The 21988-nt window shown below is 41.0% G+C and overlaps 1 protein-coding gene across 1 annotated transcript; it reads right to left on the reverse strand.

Moving 5' to 3' along the window:
- Positions 1 to 1946: 1946 nt before the first annotated feature.
- LOC142078657 (Y+L amino acid transporter 2-like) lies at positions 1947 to 21906 on the reverse strand. Its single transcript, XM_075141526.1, has 9 exons — positions 21391 to 21906; positions 14200 to 14325; positions 11411 to 11555; positions 10312 to 10435; positions 9448 to 9551; positions 9041 to 9137; positions 7442 to 7591; positions 5389 to 5572; positions 1947 to 4642 (listed from the first exon to the last, which is right to left on the reverse strand). The coding sequence occupies exons 1-9, from the start codon at positions 21890 to 21892 to the stop codon at positions 4551 to 4553; spliced, it is 1524 nt and encodes a 507-aa protein (XP_074997627.1). The 5' UTR covers positions 21893 to 21906; the 3' UTR covers positions 1947 to 4550.
- Positions 21907 to 21988: the final 82 nt, after the last annotated feature.

Consider the following 21988-nt stretch of genomic DNA (forward strand, 5'->3'; position numbering starts at 1 on the left):
TTTTTCTATTTCTAAATGACTCTTTGCACTTCCTCTCTAAAGAGGAAGGATTTATTACAGTTTTAAATCTGAGCACGTTCCTTTCTTTTTTTCTGGTTTCTGCATGTAGGTAGAATGTTCTTAAACAGCCTCAAGGAGTTTTTTTTCCAATTTAAACTCTCTTTGCCCTCCCTCCAGCAGGTGTGGCTCACAGTTATTTTTGGCTCTGTGAAACGAACATTTCTGAGCACTAAGTAAATATATTGCTGAATTAATCTATGTTCTGTTTGTATGCTGAAGTGTATTCGGTTCCATCACTTGACACACAGCACATTTTGAGTGACCAGCTCTTTAAACACCTACTAATTCCTACTGTGTTTTTTATTGAATTGTAGCATGATCCAATTAATTGTCATTTATTCTTCCTGTTAGAAGAGCACCGACTCATGATCATTTGTTTTAATGTTGACCTTTCCTGTTTCAAAAACATGGTCATGTAAACCAAATTCCACTCCCTTCCTTTGACTCTAATACTGACCTTTCTAGGTAGCTAATAACCAGACGTTTCGGTAGCCAACTCATCTTTCATGTTTTTCAGTGACAACCATTACATTAAATGTGTGTTCCTCAATAAGTACTTCTAATTTCTTGTGGTTATAATCCAGGCTCCTGATGTACAAGACAAAAAAGTTATTCTCCTGTTATTGTGTGGCCTCTTGTTTAGGTTTGCATTGTATTTTCCTCATTCGCCTTTCTTTTTTTTTTTAATTTTAGAGCTTTTGAGACACTTGCAAAATTATAGCACTTCACGGAGTTGCTTGGATGCCACTCCTCATAAGTCAAAACTGAATCTTGCACAAAAAAATGGGAAGATTTACAAAACCTGATAGCTTATCAGCTAGAAAACAGGCCCTTGACAGATCTAGTACTCCAGATTCAGAGACTGTGCAATAATATTTCTAAAGTTCCTGTTAACACAATGAAGGTAAATTTCAAGAAAAGATTTTTAGGAAGTGTCTTCAGTTTCAGGTCACACATGTGCCGAAGGCACTTTGCCCTATAACAGAGCTGTGACCTGGCCCACTGTCAGGTCGTGCATCTCTCAGGTTTTTTCACACTTCAATATCCTCGTCCTGCCTAATGTGTGATGGCATTTCTTCACCTCTGTAGCCAGGGAGCCCTTATGGCTCTTCAGCTCTCATCTTCTTTAGACTTTCTGTGGCTGATAATTAATCTACCCCTTATCAACACCAACTTCTGTTTTTCTTTGCTGACACAGAAACGCAATCTGATACCGATGTATCTTCTCCCATTGTTATTCAAAGAACTGTGATTCTTCAAAAGAAACAAGAACCCTGTATTTCCTTGATTCCTAAAGAAGAGCTAATACTACTCCCAAGTACTATATTGCCCCAGCTTTTGCCCCTGAAAGACCCTTCTCCAGCTCTGCAGGTGGGCTGTTCTCCAGGGTCTCTTGTCCTGGCAGCCTGCCAGGCTCCCGTTACGCACTGCAGCGCAGCCTGCACCTCCGCGGGCTTCCAGTGTCCCTTCCACCGCAGAGGTGCCAGCTGACAAACTAGATGTCAAAGAGCCTACTCCTTACATTTTGTTATGTAATGACAAGACACTTATCCTGGATGCCAAGACCATCTTTAAAAAAGTAAAAGTGTTTATTGTTTGACTGCATAGTTCAGCATCTGTGAAGAACGTAAAAACATGTGTTTACTCTTAGACCAAGAAATTGTTTGGGTAAAGAATTGCTCATAACTGCAGTGAGAAAAAGTCCCTCCTTGAGTAACCAGAAATTTTTCCTTCCGTAAATGTTTATTTTGCTACGTTGTAGAAAACACAAATAAGAGTTAGAGTCTCATTGCTCTTCTGCAAAACCAACTTGTGAGATGTAAGGCAGGGCAAATTTCATTCACAATACTATTTTTAATCTTTAAAACCAAACAACTACAGTATTTGCCAAGGATCATATGTTTATTTATTTAAATACTTCAGCATCCATGACTTGCTTTAGATATTTGACAATAAGTTACATGTATTATTTGTAAGGAGTGAAAAATCAACAAACACATTAACATTTCTGAGATTCTGATGTCCATAGAGAATTTCAGTAACATTATTCACATTTATAACCTTGCATCTGACTACTACTTTCCTTCTGTACAGAAAGAAAGAAAATGAAGGGTTGTACGTGATGCCCAGAAAGTTAACGGATTCATGTAAAAACAGATTTTGGCAAAAAACAGACAAAGAAAGAAGTTTCTCAGCTCAGAATTCTCTATGGAAATGGTCTTAGTCTGTAGCCCTTATTACACTACTGGTAGTGACTGCTACCTGTTACCACCCGAGATGTCACCTCGGGTGTCTCAAATCACTTAGGAACTTGGTCCTGCAAGGAAAACTTCGGAGGATGGTACAGTGCTGATTTGTGTGACACACAGCTCAGCACCAAGCGTGACTGAGCTCTTGGAGACAAAGACCGTCACGTTTAGTTTGGTACCGACTTGTAGGATTTGTGCTCTCTTTGTGCCCTGGTACAGTCTGGGACCGCGGCTCTGTTGTTAACCAATGCTTTGTAAGAGATGGGGCAAACCCACAATATTTCCGTACAATCATAGAGGAGGATCAAAATGGTGCTATCTGTAACAGAGGCATGTGTTGTGTGTGTGAAGAGTACCTGGAGATGTTCTGAGCTGGGCAAACTAAACTGTACCCTAGGTTTTCTTTCCTCTTCGTGTTTTATGATTGTGATACTTAAGTGATTTTAGTGCTCAAAAGCTGTGGCTGCCAAAAAGCAAAACAGGCATCTCTAATATCTTCATGTTTATCTTAATTTAGTGCGTTTTTGTTGTTCATACTTTGTACCGAAAGAAAACCCTGCTGAAAGGAAACTGCCACAGCAGATGGCATTGAAATGCAAATAGAAGGTTTCACAGGAGCCCTATCAGCAAACACTGTGTTGGAGAGGCACGAAATTACAATCCTGCAAATGACCTTATAATGTGGGGCGGGAATGAAGAAAGGTTTAAGTATCAATGATTGCCTTCTTCCCTATTCCATTGCTCTTTCTATGGGCAGACATCAATAAAATACAATAATGGTAGAAGTTACAGGGACTTGTATAAGATTAAATTACCTTAATTGGGGTTAATTGAATAGGAATGATGAAACTCAAATTAGAAACAATGTACGTAATATTCAAATATAATTACAGAAAGGAAGTATGACTTGCCAACAAGGATAACAAACAGTACTACATATCAACAAAGTGTATTAGAGCTGGAGCAGCTGTTTTTATGGTCTAGGTTGCAAGGCTGATGGCTTTTTTTTAATGACAGTTATTGTCTCTTCCATTTCAGGAGACTAAAAATTAGGACTAGTTGCACATTCCCATGTGCCACACCGAAAAACTTAATGCTCAAGAGAATGATCCTAGTTCTTAACTGCCCTTCGCTTTCATGGTGAAAGCGTACCCTTTGCACCCACTGGTGAATGCACTTGTCCAGTGCACGCGCCTGTGCTGGATATTGTACAGCAGGCACCACCTACGTGATGTGAAGACCTGGCAACCAGTGCTGGAGGCTCTCTGCGTGCTCAGCAGGAGACCTGCAGGTTACCTTGCCAGCAGGAACTAGTGAGGCATGAAGGGTTGGGCAGGGGCTCAAGGGATTTTGTAAACATCAAGAGTTTTTAATTTCTCCTTGTGAATTCTTTAAATAAGTTCCACTGTGGAAAAAATTAGTATGATTCATGGGGTCCCACCTTTGATACTTCTAGTCAAGCAATGGACACTACGGAAAGGTGAAGTGTTTTCCCTGAATATACTCTAGCTGGAACATGACTCAGTCCTTACAGTGCTCCACAGCAGGTTGTTCTGTTGGAAAGCAAAAGTTCTTCAGTTACAATGAAGTTTATTTGTTGAAAATACCTCTTTGGCAAAAGGGTGTGAATGAGGGATATCGTCAAATGAGAATTTCTAACAGAATTTAAATGACTGACAACTTTGGTTTTCTCCTTTTGGTACACTATGTATGCCGGGAATTATGCATTAGAATAGTTTACTACTAATACTACATTGACTCAAAGCATGTCTACCAGTTTGAATTATATATTTTTTACTTTGGCTAAGAATTTAGTTACATTTTTAGAAGTACACTTCTACTTCCCAACTCAGGTTTTGAATCTTGCAAATATCTGGTCTGTCTTTTGTTATATTTATCAATTTATTTCTTAGGATTGTGACTAGACCTAATACTTTGTATTACAATTTTGCAATTAATCTAATATTTAGCACTTATCTACTAATAAATGTTTGTTCATACAGTGCTTTATAGTTTCAAAGTGTTACATGATAACTCACTATTAACAAATGGATTTTTAAAAAAAAATCCTGTAAAACAGAGTGGTTTATAAAACAAGCACAAATTAACAGACATCAAACTGATGCACAGTACAGTGGTTAGTGCTTTAGTATAACTGAACACATGAGGAGACCTTCAGATGATAAAAATTGCTCCAGATATAGAAAATGTCAAGGTGCAACTCTCAATGTCAAGGCAACTCTATTTACTCTTAGCTGCTGTAGGTTCCATGTCTATGTCCAGGTCTGACAGAGCACAGTAGAAGAGCATCTGAACATATTTTGTTGTTGTAGCTGTAATACATAACAAAAATATGTGAGACAAAGTTATAATATATCTTAAACAAATATATGGATTTTGAGGATTTGAAAGCACTACACAGATATTAGCAAAATCTTAAAACACCTTAAGCAATTGGATTAAGCATATGTGTTATAAATAGCTAAAGGCAAAAGGAGCTCAATAGTTAAACAGAAAGTCTTGTGTAATCAAACTTTTATCACCATTTTCATTGAATTATCAGATTGATAGCTGAGTTCAAGCTGAATGAAAATATTAAAGTTTTGCTTTTCAAGATTGCCTGAATTTGAGGAGTGGAAACTTCATTATTGACCTTCAGGTCAATAATTCATTATTTCATAATTTACAAAAATTCATGGATTTCTCTGACTCAGATGTTCCACTCCTTGGGCAGAAAGTGAAGCAATGGTGTCCTGGTATTTCTGCCTTCCAGGGTATCAAACTGCATGCATTTAGCCTTCACAATCCTTCATGGATTTTACTGAGCCAACATCTTGAAATGGCTCAACACCACAAATATTAGATGACCATATATATCCATATATTGGACTGTTTTGTACAGGTACACATGCTTTTGTTTTCAGGAACATGTGATGAAGCAAATGATCTCAGATATGCCGTGTACAGCATAGTAAAACTTCATGAGGAAGAAGGATTCTAGGAAAAATTATTCTTTTTGTCTTCTGACCAAGCATTCAAGATTTTGGCACACTGACTAGGACAAGATGATATTGCTTACCAGAGAGCCACTGTAGACATTTAGGTCGTTTTTCAACTGGCAGATAGACTCCCAAATAATATGCAGGAATGCCTGAGAGGGCAATACCAATGCCAATAAGGGAATTGATTGTGTCGCTGTAGAGAGGAACTATGACCAGGAAAAGGGAACATAAACAGTACACTATAGGGAAGAAGAGGTTAAGCTGTGGAGAAAAAAAAATTCCAACATTTATTAAAAGATGCAGTAAATATTCTGTTGTCAGGCTTTGCAGATTAAAATTAGACAAGTCGATAACAAAAATATAACTATTACCTATATGACTACTATGCACTGAATCTTTTGACTGCCTACAGTCAGTACAATTTGCTAGCTTCTGTGTATGCTGCTGAGAGCCTCTTATCTGGTACACACCTAAATATCTGACCATTTTGTTGTATTCAGGCCTGCACAAGCTCAGTTCCTTTCCATGGTAGTAAGAGATCAAACTTTGAAAGTAGTACTTTAAAACTGAGCAGCAATGGCTAGTTTTCCCTCTAACTTCAATTGCAAGTTTTTAATTGTAAGTTTGTTTGGGAACTAACTCAGCTAGGCTTTCAGTTACTCTGTTCATGCTAGAGAACTAACGGACTGATGTACAACCATTTTACAACCAAATATCATACCACAAATAAGGAAAGTTGCAATAACATCTATATGGTTTTTTCACTAAAATATTTTTCACTGTCTGTAGTAATGAGTCTTCTCAAGAGTCCAGGAGCTGACATTTGAATACTAACTGAAACCCCTGAGAGTTTATTGGTATAAATATTACTTTTTCCTTATAAAGGTTAAAAGTGTAAGTTGATGAAAACCAACTGCTACATTTCAGAAAAGGAAGAAATGTATGCGGAGTTGTGACGTTGACTAAGCTGGCAAATGCTGGTAGGAATTAAACAGTCACTGTCTATAACCTGACTGTAATCCTTGCTTTAGTAGAGTCAATTGGCAGAGCAAAACTGCCAATAAGGCAAGATTTAATCTTTATCTTCCACATACTTTGGGAGAGAGTTTGGAAATGAAGTGTGAACATGCTTCGGGAAAATTTGGTCTGCTCTGGAAGACTGGAAGGTTTTCTAGCAGTAGGTGCTTAGGATATTTTACTCCTTTGTTTGAACCATGTTTTTTATAATCAGAATGTTACCCTTAAATGGGGAAAAAAAATGTGTTGTTAAAAATGGTGCAGGAGGTTAGGAAGAATGAGTGACAAGGAAGAAATATTTAGATAGGGTGCTAATTTGGATTTCTCATAATCTTTACGGCATCACTGCAGAGCTGAAATGCAGGTCATGGAGCCGACAGAGCACAGGGAAACAGGAGCCAGTGTGTGGTTTTGTGTGCCTGGGGGAAGCTGTGGGTTTCCGTCCCTGCGTCCTGGACAATCACTGGTTTAAAACTAGAAGCAAGTTTTAGGCACGCTTTGTTTCTGTGCAGTCTCCTCTCCTAACTGATAGCCAGACGCTTTTCTGTAATCAGTCATTAAACTTGCATTTTACTGTCTATGACCACTATGCAGTGGGAGGAAACACTCAAAATATATTTGATTATTTAAGCTTTTGGTCTTCTGCATGAGTGGAATTTTGGGCATTTATGGGCTTTGGAGGGATTTTGCTGAATTTGTTAAGTCATGTAAGTTTGATCAGAATGTTAACCTCTCTGGAGCCCTTATCACTAGCTTTACTGAGGTCCACTGTGAATAATAAAAAAGGGGCTTGTTCCAGGACAGGCTAAGAACCCCAAGCATTTATTTATTCCTTATTTATTTTGAAATAAAGATAGTTATAAGGTTGAATGAAAGGAAAAAGAAATGGTAAATATAATTTCAACCTCATAGCACAAGTACCAGCCCAGATGTTCTTGTGGAAACTCAAATGGGTTTTGCTCCTTCGTTTCTTACCTTTTATCTTGAAAGGATTTCTATGGCTGATAAGTAGTCTACAACAGAACTGGTAATGTTATGGTTGTGGTATTAAGGATCACATAAACACGTGCATTAGCTGGCTTTTAGGGCTTGTTTCCTCTTTTGTTTACTTACTTTAACAGGCCGAGGTCTATGCGGCTGACTATATCTCAAATATATCAATCCTGCAATAGACAGACCCACAAAGAGCCAGTAGTTGAAGCAATAGTAGTTAATGAGGAGGAAAACATCTTCCACAAGGAGGTAAAGCAAAGTCATTAAGCCCTAGAGATAATAAAAACAAAGACTTTTTAATGTGAAAATAAAGACATGTCATATACAATAAAGAGATTGTAAAGTTATAAAACAGCCTGTTTCCAACATATTTGTCTGGAGTTAGGAGATCAGGTCCTTGCAAGAAGGATGTGCTTAAAACTCTGAGAAATCTGCAAATATGCTGTGTGAAACACTCTGGTATCTCTTCCTTAAACATAGCAGTGAGACCACCACATTTGGCTGAAGAGGTGTCGGGTTTGTGAAGTTATGTTTCAGCACCAGCAGGAAACCCTCCTAAAGCAGCCGGATGAGGAGCCCCAGACTCTGCTGCACTATGGAGAAGGCTGCTAAGAAGCTTTCTTTAGGCAGCAACTTACTCTGCTGTTCTGGTTGGCTTCAGCTGGAAAACAAACTTTTAATTTAGTTTCACTGTTGGAAGCTCTCACAGTCCACTCATACATTAAGACCATTAGAGTAAATTCTGTGGTACGCAGGTTTGCTATACTGCCTGCATGGAAAGACCTAAAATGCCAGGAATTTAATGTCTGTTTTAACAGATGAGCAGAAAAAAATTCCACTGAGAAAAATGTGAATGGTGGTGTATTAAGGGATATATAGCTATACATAGCTCATCTTACTGGTGCAAACAGAATCCCTCTGAGAAGAGTATTCATAATAAGATTATAACTTTTAGTAAATTATTTGATGTCAAACAGGACTGGTACGATAATCTATTCATAAACTGTATGTAACACAGGGCAATGGAAGACACCAAATAAAACACATGTTCGAATAAACAGCAGTGAAATGCTTTTGAATGATTCCACTTTCTCTGGTCGTGCATATCCTCCCCCTTATTTTAATCTGTTAGATTTATGCATTATTTATTAAAATAATTTGCACTAATTCTATATCTTATGGTTCCTGGATTTTGTGTCACAAGATTCATTTGTATGATGACAGCAGGAAAAAGTCAGTATGGCTATAGGCATCCAATGGTAGGAATTTAATTTTATGTGCCTTGTCACTCCTGTTATAACTAGAGTCCTAGAAAATCAGGCTGCGGCAGGGTCTGAGAGATGTTCCTGCCATATTCTTCTCCAGCGACACTCTGAAAACTCACATAAAGATTTAAACAACTCCTGTCTACACTGTTACATATTTAGCCATTCTCTGTTTTCTAAGCATGCTATTGTACTTACTCCTCACCAATCTTGTTCAGAGAGCATATGAATGTGAATCAAGCCATTCTCTTTCCACTGAAAAAAAAAACCCACCAGACAAAATAACACCACCACCACCCCCCTCAATGAGTTTTAGAAATTGTGAGCATTTGAGGAAGATGTCTCCAGTGCAGGAGAAGCCCGGGAGAAACACCGGGCAGAGGCGAGGTGTTATACTCCCCGGGTTCGAACCGCCGGCTGCCCGCGGCCGTCACGGGGCCGGGCTGTCACTTACGTTGAAGAGGAGAGCAGGGACTGGTGTGAAGCACTTTATATGAATCAAGCTCAGACTGTCAGGGAGGTGTCCTTCCCTGGCTCCAACATAAAAAAGCCTGAAAAAAAGAATAAGAAAACTCAACCAGACAGTGAGCCAAGGAATAGCTTGTTGCTTTCTGACAAAGGCAGCATTAATTCTTTTATTACTCTATTGTAAGTGCTGCTCTCTTCTCAAGTGGCTTTAGTTTATCAATTGGTGCTGATCATGAGAAGACACGTCAAATCATAACAATCCTTCCATCATAAATGAACAACTTGACATGGCAAAAATTAAATATGTCACTTTTAGAATGCAGTAGTAAAGAACGCAGATTAATAATAAATTATTGCTTTTCAATTATTTAAAATAAATCTTATATTTCATACCTAGATGCTGCAATTATTGATGAGTTTAAGCCACTATAGCAAGACATGGCCACTGCTATAGGAATTATCCACTTAGCATAACTAAGGGTTTCATCGCCAAATGTCTGTAGCAGAAGAAGAAAATAATAGTGAGGTCTGTTACGTTAAGCATATGGACAATCCTGAGACACTCTCATGAAAACACACCAGCCCAAATATAGCGTCATAGCCTATGCTTTCTTATGACACCCGATAATGACTTGGGAAATTAGGATCTGGAAAAAATTATCAGTATCAAAATAACAATGGCAGATACATTAAAAAAAGATTAAAAAATAATTTCTAAGCCTAGATCAAGTCAATGAGATAACAGAAGATGTATTGGCTTTAATGTATTCTCACAAATCCTAACTGTAGTAATCCATGAGTTATAATTGTACTTTTTATAAAATATTGATAAGGTTTTAAAAAGCATTTCACTGCACATTTTTGTGTTGAAAATATTGCTGTGCTCCTGCAGCATTAAACATTACACACTGCACCTTAGAATGATAGCAAAAACCCCTGGTTCTTAAACCACCCAGACATTCCATAGCTCTTTCTCTGTCTGGCCCTGGCAAAAGTATGTTCTACAACGAAGTACTGTTCGGAGCAGGATTTACAGAGTATATAAGAGAATTTTTCAAGAGCAGATTTATTGGATATATTCTTTATATGCACCTTCTAATATACTGGTACTCTTACATGAAAACAAAGTTTAAAACAAAGCAACAATCTTCAGCATGGAAATATTTCAATTGTTTTGCCAAGAAGTATGCTACCTGAGATTCTTCCGCAGGGTCATCCATACAGTAAATTTTGGTTTAATTATTTTATACAACTTACCACAGCCACTGCATCACTTGTGAGGAGAGCTGACATTTCCAACACTACATAGTATGCTATATTAGTCAGCAAGTAAATAATAGTCACAATAGGCATTGAAATTGCAATAGAAAGAGGTAGATTCCTGCAAAAGGAAAATGGCAAAATTATTTCATATTCTTTGAATAACTAATATTTAAACAGAAGATTGTTCCCAAATTCAAACATTTGTGAACAGATACCTCCATCACTTTTTGTAATCCATCATTTTGTAATCATGGGGTTACAAAATAACGTGCAGCCACGTGTAGAACAATTCCATAAGCAGCTTAGTTGGCTGCTTGTGGGTCTGTCACAAGTTTTAGAGAAAAAACGTACATTTATACCTGTAAATTCTATATACTGTCTTTTCTATGAAGCGATTTAAGAGAGCACTTAAGCAATGAGACTTAAATGCACACTTAGGTGTTTTTGTGATCGTAGCATTTTTTTCCTGACTCATAACCTATGTATGTCTCAAGACAAGGTGGACTCAGTCTGAGTAGGTGAGGCACACCACTCCCACAAGGTGGACATCCCTACAGAGGGGAGGCTGTGATATACCCAGTGCTACTGTGGACTTTTTTATTTTTTACTTAACCTTTCATCTTTAGTAAAATTAAACACTTTTCCCATAAACAGTAATGCTGAAGATCACACGATAAAACAGTCATAAACCTGAAACAGTCATACTCTACTGGTGGAAACCAAAATAACTGTTCTATCTGACTGAAAAAAAATAGGGAATTTTAGAGAGCTAGATAGACCCACACTTTTCCCTGCTTTCAGCAGGGATTTGTTCTCCTCTTTTAAAAATTCTGGCCTGAAGTGGAAGGTTTAAAATAGATATATGCAGACAAGTGATTTATTAGTGTGTTGTGATACAATTGGTAAGAGAGGACAATAATCAGGAAAAGTTTGCATACTTACTACTTCTCTGGAAAAGAAGGTTTTTGCAGAGAAAATAGGTTGACTAATTTCCAATCAGAAACAAATACAGAGCTGCCCCCATCAAATACAGTCCTGCCATCACCTGTTTTACCGGGACACTCAGCGATTCAAAGGAAAGGCACCTGTTTACCTCTCGGGGTTCTGCATTTCCTCGGTGACGTAGTTGAGCGTGTCCCATCCCGAGTAGGAGAAGAGGGCAGAGTAGAGAGCCAGTGCGATCATCCCCGGGCTTGTTGCTGAGCCCTCGAACGGAGCTCTCAGGTTTTCCGTTTCTCCTGTACAAACAGGTACTGATGTCCTGTTACGTTTCAAGGATTACGACATAGAGGGACACTACACTAAAAGTCTCAGCTAGCCAAAAGGAAATAAAAACCCGCTGCATCCAGGTTTCATTACTATTTCTAAGAGAGCACAGCTTATATTTTCAATGGACAAATAGGAAAATTCAGTCGGATGTTCAGAGCGACACTTGTACAGGGACACAGCAGAAGATGTTTTCCCGTGTTTGTTATTTGGATGTGACTTGTGTAATTCTACCAGAATTCACGGCGTCCTTGTCTCCTGGCATCGCTGTCTAGCCTACCGGAGGAGGGAGCCCCTGTCAGCCAGGCAGAGGCACTTGGCAAACCCAATTTCAGTTCCTGAATGTGTCTTATATTTCTTCCTCATATCTGTGCTTTTGTTTTCACCAGATGAATTAGTGGCCACTGGAGGGGGAACTCCTGGAGGCATGGTTCTCAGTGGGATGCTCTGCCCCACAAGGGTGTTCCTCAAAATTAAGAAAGGATATTTGAAAAATCTTTCCTTTCAAAATTCTCCTCTAGTTTAGCTCAATCAGTTGAGATGACAACCTGCAGAATGCTGCAAAATAGATGAAAAGTTAATGAAACTGCGTGAGCCTTCACTGTGATTCTGGAAAGGGGAAGAAAGGCCTTGCTGGGTTTGCAGAAGGAAAGTCAACCATCTAATATAAATGGAAGTGGGTTTAAGTATTAAGGAAGACAGCAACATGCTGAAACCTCTATTAGGGAAGCAAGAAAGGTCTTTGTTATAAAATGAAACAACTTTACCCTGTGGTTAAACTGAGGAGTTTATAGATACCACAAAAGCCATTCAGTCCTTGAAGAGCAGTAACTACCAGGAGACTGTTTGAACTGAGGAAGGCAAAGCTACAAGATGTTGAAGAAAATGGTTGGAAGGAAAAAAAAGAAAAATCCAAAAGGACCAAGAAAAGCTTTTTTTACTAAATCAGATACATTCACAGTGTTTTAAAACAGGAGGCGTATCTGAGCACATCAGAAGGAATACAGCAGGGCTAAAATGTTGTAACTCTTCTTTTCATTAAAACAGCTGCTGAGTTTAGAAAAGTGCATTGACCCGATCACAGCTTCCTCCAGAATTCTACATCATTCCTCCTCCCAGTCCTTTCTGTATTTAAGTGCTTGGTTCTGCTTAAACAAAGCAGAGACGAGACCTTTACTACCACTAAAAGCCCTCAGCATTTTGCATTCCTCACAATCATGTTTCCTCCCCGCCTTTACCCTCCCTGACCCCACGGAGCAACGCAGAAGACCCGGCGTGGGTTATGTGGATGCAGGAGCAGAGGGGCCAAACCGCATCGTGGCAGCTGCACACCAGTGAGCAGGCTGGGAGTTTTGAAGGGGTCAATTTGAAAGCACGGGTAAATTTGTGACTGTGGGGACAGGGCAAAGCTGCCACAGGGGTGACATCACGGACTCACACCTTTGTAAAACTGCAGCAGCTTTATGAGGGGAACTACTCCTCCATGTAACTGTGGCCCTTAAGCAATCCTTTTCCTCTGCATCTTCACGTTCCTGCCCTTAGGACTGCCCTTCATTTGTTCAGGTTTCTTTAGGCTTGAACAAACCAGTGACAACTGACGTGCACGGGTAATGGCTAAACAAAAAAGCTCTCTTAAAATCTGGTGTAGCTTTACAGCATAATAGCTGATGCAACTGCAGCCAAGGAATGGAGAAGGCCAGCAAACATGGAAAAGCAAGCACGCTCCTTAGGTTTTATAAGCTAGTTTCAGCAGGAGAAAAAGACAATTCCTAAACTGAAGAGGGGAAACCATCTTTATTTCAACTGAGTAAAGATACAATGGCTATTTAGGAATTTCATGGGAAAGGAAAATAAGAAATCTTAGTAACTATGCAACAGAGCTAGAGTTGGAAGAGACTTCACTGTACCAGACACCCCAAAAAATAAAATCAAATCTATTGTCATGTGCAAAGATCAGACGTAGCACTGGAATAAACTAGTCTCCAGCTTTTCAGTGTGTCCTGTTCAGTCCAGTTACTGCTGATAGGAGGTGGCTCATCTGTCCTGTGATGTCTTACAATACCACAGTGATTCACAGGACTGCACTATTACAGTCTTTTTAGGAACAAGCACAGCCTCTCACCAATGAAGGAAAGGACGAGTTCCTCCCTCCCCGATCCTCTCCCCTCGCAGGGGGCTGAGGCAGCTCTGCCACGGGCAGGGCAGGGAGGGGGGGTTAGGAGCGATATGAAGGACGCGTCTGGCAATTTCTGCTGTGCTGTCATGTCATAGGACAAGTAGTAACGCTAGCCTTTAAGAAGCATGAGTCAGAGGCACTGAGGCTGACTTAAAACTAGTTAGCACTAAACTGATGTTAATTCAGCTGCTATTTGCTATTCAGCCCAAGCAACGTAGAACGTGGCATGTGTTGGTTTGCCACACTAAAGATAGAAGAATAATTAACCCCATTTCTTAACAAGCCATAAAATTCCTCTGATCTTCCTATGGCAGACAGTTTTTTCCAGAATAAACAACACTTCATAGGTAAGCCTTAAAGAGTCTGATCTTCTTGCACAGATTTTGAAACTCATATACGGTTCATTTTTAAGAATTTAAGTAAATAAAAATTATTCTTACCTTTACCAATTTTGTAAAGGCCAACAGATATCACCAAGATAAGAGCCATAACTTTTGCATATGTGAAAACATCTTGTACGCGGGTTCCCCACTTCACATTAACACAATTAATAAATGTTAAGGAACCTGCAGAGAAAAAGAATATGCATGAGAGGAGCAGTGTATGTTTTACATCACTTAAAGCATATTTCAGATCCATCCTTCCAGATACCTCCCCTCTTGCAAGGGAATAAAATAGAATCAAATTTCACCATTTCAGAACCACTTAGATTTATTAAAATGAATGAAATACCTAGTTTAAAATTTACACAATGGTTTTCTGAAGGATATTGTTTTCACAACAGTACGTAAGACAAATCAGCTTTTGAATTTTAGGACTAACTCCTGCTCCTTTTAAATAATCTTTAGATTTTATTAAAGTCAACAGGGTTGCTCACATGCAGAAGGTGAGATTTCTCTACATCCTTTATTTGAATTGAAGTTTTTCCCGAAGTTCTCCATGCTGATTTGAGCTCTAGTCTATGTACAGAGTCAGGACAGCTTCTGCACCAAAAAGTTTGGATGCTGTGGACAAAATACTGAATTGAGCCAGGCCAGCATGCTGTTACTCTGTGCCCATGGCTTAGAAGCTGTGTCATTCACGCTTTGACCCCGAGTCTAAAGATTACAGAAGTAGGTACTTGCAGAATTCTCTCAACCTCAATTTTGACAGAATCTAATAGAAATAACAAAATAGTTGGTTGCAGAGAGTGGGTGGGATCAACTTGTTCTCCTTTCCTCCTCCTCGAATTCTTTGCATTCAATTTTGTCGCAGAAGTTAAACCCCAATGAGCGGATAAAGTGCTGTGACAAGCACTGCTGCTCAGCCGGCAGCAGGTCCAGGCAGGGGCCGAGCCCCGTGCCCACCTCCTCTCACTCTAGCACACTCACATGGCGTCACGGGCAACTTATCTCTCTTGCTACTCCACAATTCAAAACAGAGATAGATGAGGAAAGGTAAGGGTATGCATTGGTACCAGGTACCAGGTCTCCAGCTCCTGGAGAAGAGGGCAGGACAAATGCGGCATGGGCGGTCCAGAGTGCTCTCAAGCATGGATCAGAATGGGCAATTTCTTCTCTAGCAGTTTTGTTGCTCTTTGCTTCTGTTTCTTTGACCTGCCTATAATCTACACTTCAGTTTTGAAAGGAAGAAAAAGGGTTTTGTAATACATAAAATGAAAACCATTTAGAAATCTTTCTATATAATAAGGAAATTAGCATCCAACCACAAATGCTCAAAGAACTTCTTGCCTTTATCACGAGTGACTCTGCATATTTGACAGAGTGTCCTGTCAGCTGTCAAGGTGATAATAGACCTATTTACAGAAGTAGGACCTGATTTGCCCCCACTATTTCCCATTAATATACCAATATTGTTCAATGGGGACAGAATTTTGTTTTTATTCTGGTATTAAAAAAACCCAACAGGTTATATAGTGATTGTTCATGCCTAGTGTCAGGTTTGAATATAATTTTAAACATGTCTGTAAATAATGACTTCTGTAAACCTTGCTTTAGTAAAGGAAGGAGGGGCAGAGGGGTTGCCCTCTACATCAAGCAATGGATAGAGTATGGAGAGCTGTCTCTGAAGAATAGGTATGAGCAGGTTGAAAGTTTATGGGTAAGAATTAGAGACCGAGGCAACAAAGGGAACCTTGTGGTTGGTGTCTATTACACGCTGCCTGATCAAGGGGAGCCTATTGACGAAGCCTTCTGTCCTGGTTTCGGCTGGGATAGGGTTAAATTTCTTCCTAGTGCTGTGTTTTGGATTTAGTATGAGGAGAATGTTGATAACACACTGACCTTTTCAGTTGTTGCTAAGTGCCCTCCTAGTCCAAGGACAGCTCCCGTGCCTACTGACTGAGCTAGGTACACAAGATGGGAGGGAACATGATCAGGACAGCCAGTCCAGCTGGCCAATGGGGTATTCCATACCATGTGACGTCATGCTCAGTATATGAATGGTAGGCGTGATCCAGGAAGTACCGATTGCTACTTGGTTATCGGTCAGCGCGGGTGGTGAGCAATTGCATTGTGCATCACTCATTTTGTATATTTTATCATTATCATTATTATTTTCCCTTTTTTTTCTGTTCTATTAAACTGTCTTTATCTCAACCCACGAGTTTCTCTCACTCTTACCCTTCCGATTCTCTCCCCGTCCCGCTGGGGGTGGGGGGAGTGAGTGAGCGGCTGCGTGGTATTTGGCTGCCTGCCAGGTTAAACCACGACACCTTCTTACTCCAGCTACCAGAGGCATCGTGTTCGCAGGCTCTCACCCTGCTGGGGGACTTCAACCCTGACATCTGCTGGAAAAGTAGCATGGTAAGCTATAGGCAATCCAGGAGACTCCTGGAATGCATTGAGGATAATTTCTTAAGCCAGGCAATAGACAGCCCTACCAGAGGGGGTGCTTTACTGGACCTGATTGTCACCAGCGCAAGTGAGCTAATCGGTGGTGATGTCAAGATTGGAGGCAGCCTGGGCTGCAGTGATCATAGAATCATAGAATCATAGAATCATTAAGGTTGGAAAAGACCTCTAAGAGCATCAAGTCCAACCATCCCCAACACCACCATGCCCACTAAACCATGTCCCTAAGTGCCACATCTACACGTCTTTTAAATACTTCCAGGGATGGTGACTCAACCACTTCCCTGGGCAGCCTGTTCCAAGGCCTGACCACTCTTTCAGTAAAGACATTTTCCCTAATGTCCAATCTAAACCTCCCTTGGTGCAACTTGAGGCCATTTCCTCTTGTCCTGTCACTAGTTACTTGGCAGAAGAGATCAACACCCACCTTGCTACAACCTCCTTTCAGGTAGTTGTAGAGTGCGATGAGGTCTCCCCTCAGCCTCTTCTTCCCCAGACTGAACAGTCCCAGTTCCCTCAGCCGCTCCTCATAAGACTTGTGCTCCAGGCCCTTCACAGCTTCGTTGCCCTTCTCTGGACACACTCCAGCACCTCAATGTCCTTCTTGTAGTGAGGGGCCCAAAACTGAACACAGTATTTGAGGTGCGGCCTCACCAGTGCCGAGTACAGGGGCACGATCACCTCCCTGCTCCTGCTGGCCACACAATTTCTGATACAGGCCAGGATGCCATTGGCATCCTTGGCCACCTGGGCACACTGCCGGCTCATGTTCAGCCGGCTGTCAATCAGCACCCCCAGGTCCTTTTCCTCTGGGCAGCTTTCCAGCCACTCTTCCCCAAGCCTGTAGCACTGTGTGGGGTTGTTGTGGCCGAAATGCAGGACTTGGCCTTGTTGAATCTCATCCAGTTGGCCTCCTGGATGGAGGTGCACTGGTATAGTTCGCAGTCCTGAGCGATATGGGTCAGGCAAAGAGTAAGTCAGGACCTTAAATTTTAGGAAAGCAAACTTCCAGCTGTACAAGAAATTAGTTAATAGGACTCCTTCGGAACTGCCCTCAGGGACAAGGGAGCTGAACAGAGCTGGCAGATCTTTAAGGACACTTTCCATAGAGCGCAAGAGCTCTCAATCCCCAGGTTTAAGAAATCAGGAAAGGACAACAAGAGACAAAGGACAACTGGCATGGCTGAGTCAAGACCTGCTAGTCAAACTGAAGGGCAAGAAGGAAATGCACAGGCAGTGGAAACAGGGACAGGTATCCTGGGAAGAGTATAGGGATACTGCCTGGTTGTGTAGGGATGGGGTCAGGAAGGTCAGGATGCGGATGGAGCTGAACTTGGCAAGGGATGCAAAGAATAATAAGAAGGGCTTCTACAGGTATGTCAGCCAGAGAAGGAAGGTGAAAGAAAATGTAACCCCCGATGAACACGACTGGCAAACTGGTAACAACAGACGAGGAGAAGGCTGAGGTACTCAACAACTTTTTTGCCTCAGTCTTCACTGGCAATCTATCTTCCCACACCTCTCAAGTGGATGGACCTCAAGGCAGGGACTGGGGGAGCAAAGTCCCTCCCACTGTAAAAGAAGATTCAGGTTCGAGACCACCTGAGGAACATACATAAGTCTATGGGACCTGACGAGATGCATCCCAGAGTCCTGAGGGAATTGGCTGGTGTGGTTGCCAAGCCACTCTCCATGATATTTGAAAAGTCGTGGCAGTCAGGTGAAGTCCCTGGTGACTGGAAAAAGGGAAACATTGCACCCATTTTTAAAAAGAGTAGAAAGGAGGACCCTGGGAACTACTGATCTGTCAGCCTCACCTCTGTGCCTGGGAACATCATGGAACACATCCTCCGAGAAGCTGTGCTAAGGCACATGGAGGTGATTTGAGACAGCCAGCATGGCTTCACCACGGCAAGTCCTGCCTGACCAGCCTAGTGGCCTTCTATGATGGAGTGACTACGTCAGTGGACATGGGAAGAGCTATGGTCATTGTCTATCTGGACAGCCTTTGACATGCTCCCCCACAGCATCCTTCTCTCTAAACTGGAGAGAGACAAATTTGATGGGTGGACTGTCCGGTGGATGAGGAATTGGTTGGATGGTCGCATCCAGAGAGCAGTGGTCAATGGCTTAATGTCCAGATGGAGATCGGTGACAAATGGTGTCCCACAGGGCTCCGTATTGGGACCGGTACTGTTTAGTATCTTCATCAATGACATAGGCAGTGGGATCGAGCGCACCCTCAGCAAGTTTGCAGACGACACCAAGCTGAGTGGTGCGGTTGACAAGTCTGAGGGACGGGATGCCATCCAGGGGGACCTGGACAAGCTCGAGAAGTGGGCCCTTGTGAACCTCATGAGGTTCAACAAGGCCAAGTGCAAGGTCCTGCACCTGGGTCAGGGCAACCCCCAGTATCAATACAGGCTGGGGGATGAAAGGATTGATAGCAGCCCTACTGAGAAGGACATGGGGGTACTGGTGGATGAAAAGATGGACATGAGCCAGCAATGTGCGCTCACAGCCCAGAAGGCCAACCATATCCTGAGCTGCATCAAAAGAAGCGTGGCCAGCAGGTCGAGGGAGGTGATTCTGCCCCTCTCCTCTGCTCTGGTGAGACCCCACCTGGAGTACTGCATCCAGCTCTGGAACCCTCAGCACAAGACAGACATGGACCTGTTGGAGTGGGTCCAGAGGAGGGCCACAAAAATGATCAGAGGGATGGGACACTTCTCTATGAAGAAAGGCTGCGAGAGTTGGGGTTGTTCAGTCTGGAGAAGAGAAGGCTTCGGGGAGACCTTATTGTGGCCTTTCAGTACTTAAAGGCATCTTATAAGAAAGATGGAGACAAACTTTTTAGTTGCAACAGGACAAGGGGGAATGGTTTTAAACTGAAAGAGGGTAGATTTAAACTAGATATAAAGAAGAATTTTTTTTACAATGAGGGTGGTGAAACACTGGAACAGGTTGCCCAGAGAGGTAGTAGGTGCCCCATCGCTGGAAACATTCAAGGTGAGGTTGGATGGGTCTCTGAGCAACCTGATCTAGTTGAAGATGTCCCTGCCCATGGCTGGGGGGTTGGACTAGATGACCTTTAAAGGTCCCTTCCAACCCAAACTATTCTATGATTCTATGATTCTAAATGTGGCATATACATTGAAATAAGATTTTATGCTCTATAATTTAAAAAAATCTCTGTAGTAGAACTTAACCATATGCCTCTTTCTTAAAAGTACAGTAGTATATAGTAGTTAGTGTTAGAATTATAGGGTTATTTCTTAAAAATAATAAAGTAATTGTTGACTCAAGGTTTTAATACTGAACATTCAGGAGTCATTTGTGATGCTATAAAGTGCTGTTTGAAACACCGCAAAGGATATGTTTACTGCATGTGTATATGACACATGACATGTATCATGTGCTGCAGAGTGTAATTAAACTCAAGGCAATGGGATCTTATCATGGAATTCCCAGTAAATTCTACTAAATATATAGATTTAAATAAATTCTCTCCACTATGTTGATGAACTGCCAATTAAATCCATGCTACTGAGCCTTGTCAAAATTGTTCAAGCTAGTAATAAATTTGCTATCTGACACTGCTAAATTGCATATCACAGTTAATATAATAAACTGCAGTTTTCCCAGCAATCTGAGTTGTTACTCAAAATGCTCGTTATAAGCTTAGTCAGTGGTGAGGCAACTAATTTGCTGTATGAGAAAGCAGCAGCTGCCAGCCACACCTGGGGCATGAGCTCAGAAATCAGAGGTACTAGAGCACGCAGTTGATTCACATGAAAACTACAGCAAGAATAATTAAGAAAGTGAAGCATAACATCAGCATTTGAAGACTACTCTTAAGTGTTAGGGTTTCATGAGGTGCACCTAGAACACCGGGGAAAGAAATTGTGATCTAATAAATAACCGCTTTCCTGTGCAAGTGGAGAATTTCAGCTGATAAAGTCTTTTGGAATAGGGTTAGTTGCCTTTTAGACTGCTGAGTGGTCACGATGGTCTCAAGTTATATAAAAGGAGACTTTTTCAGAAGTGAACTTCCTCTGCACCACAGTGGCAAGAGTCAGGGCTACAGAGAAAACACCTTTTCGGAATTGTCAGTCTGCATTATATTATCTTAAATTAAAATTACTCATCCTTTTGGAAGTTTTTGTTGAGTTGTACAATTTAAGCCATTTTTAAAAGATCAAGCCACAGCACAGCCTCAAAGGAACACATACCCTAGTTTGACAAATCCACGTTTATAAGGAAAAAAATTTGAGTACAGTCCATCTACGGGAGGATAGATTTGTAATGCTTATCCCTGTGTTCACCTGAGACATACAGTCACAACGAAGTCAACTCTGTGGAGTATCTGATTACACTACACAATTTCCTAGAGACAACACTCATATTAGGCACAGTATTTTTAATTCCATATGAATGTTAAGATTTTTTGTTCATTTTTTGTGATTTGCAAGAAATATGGGGGAGAGACCACGGACCAAATGCGTGCTGCCAATTAGGCCGATGATCCATAGAGATATATGTATCTTTAATCAGCAGTCATAGTTTCCCCCAGCCAAATTGTTGTAATTCTCCTCTCCCCTTTAGTAATCCCAGCTCCAAATAAAACCCATCTGAATAAAAGATCATTAGTTCCTAAGAACATGTTTTAGAGAGGCAATAATTATTTTCACAGAAGGCGAAGGAATAGGAATTCAGAAAAATCTCTCTGGGCACCTACAGTTATAGTTCTTAACTTCTAGGAATCATAACTTTACTTACATATACAAGCAGCTGCAATCAACCTGACTGCATCATATGGTGGCTCACAATGAGGAAAAATAGGTTGAACAATATAGTTAGCAAACGTGATTGCTATCACTGCCTGAGTTGTTGGTTCGATAATTAGCAAGGAAGACCAGAGTCTGATGAAAGCCACAAAGGCACCAAATGCTTCCAGGATATAGGCATAACTGCCTCCAGATTTAACGATGGATGTTCCCAATTCAGCGTAACACAAAGCTCCGAACAGCGAAAACATCCCACCAAGTGCCCAGATGACTAGAGAGAGTCCATAGGAAGCACTGTACATTAAAACACCTCTGGGTGATACAAATATCCCAGAGCCAATCATGTTCCCTACAATTAAAGAAACTCCATTTAGTAACGTGATTTCTTTTTTCATCTGCATTTTTTCACTTGTCTCTGCCATATTGTCCATTTCAGCTTTTCCATTCTTAGTTCTGGATTTTTTCTCGCAGCATATTCGCCAGGGGGCTGGCATCCTCAACTATCATTACCTGAAAACAAGAGGAAAGAACATCTTTTGTAATGCACATGGCATCAGAGACACAGATAAGATAATTAGCATAGAAGGCAT

Source organism: Calonectris borealis, chromosome 2 (genome assembly GCF_964195595.1).
Source record: "Calonectris borealis chromosome 2, bCalBor7.hap1.2, whole genome shotgun sequence".
NCBI lineage: Eukaryota > Metazoa > Chordata > Aves > Procellariiformes > Procellariidae > Calonectris > Calonectris borealis.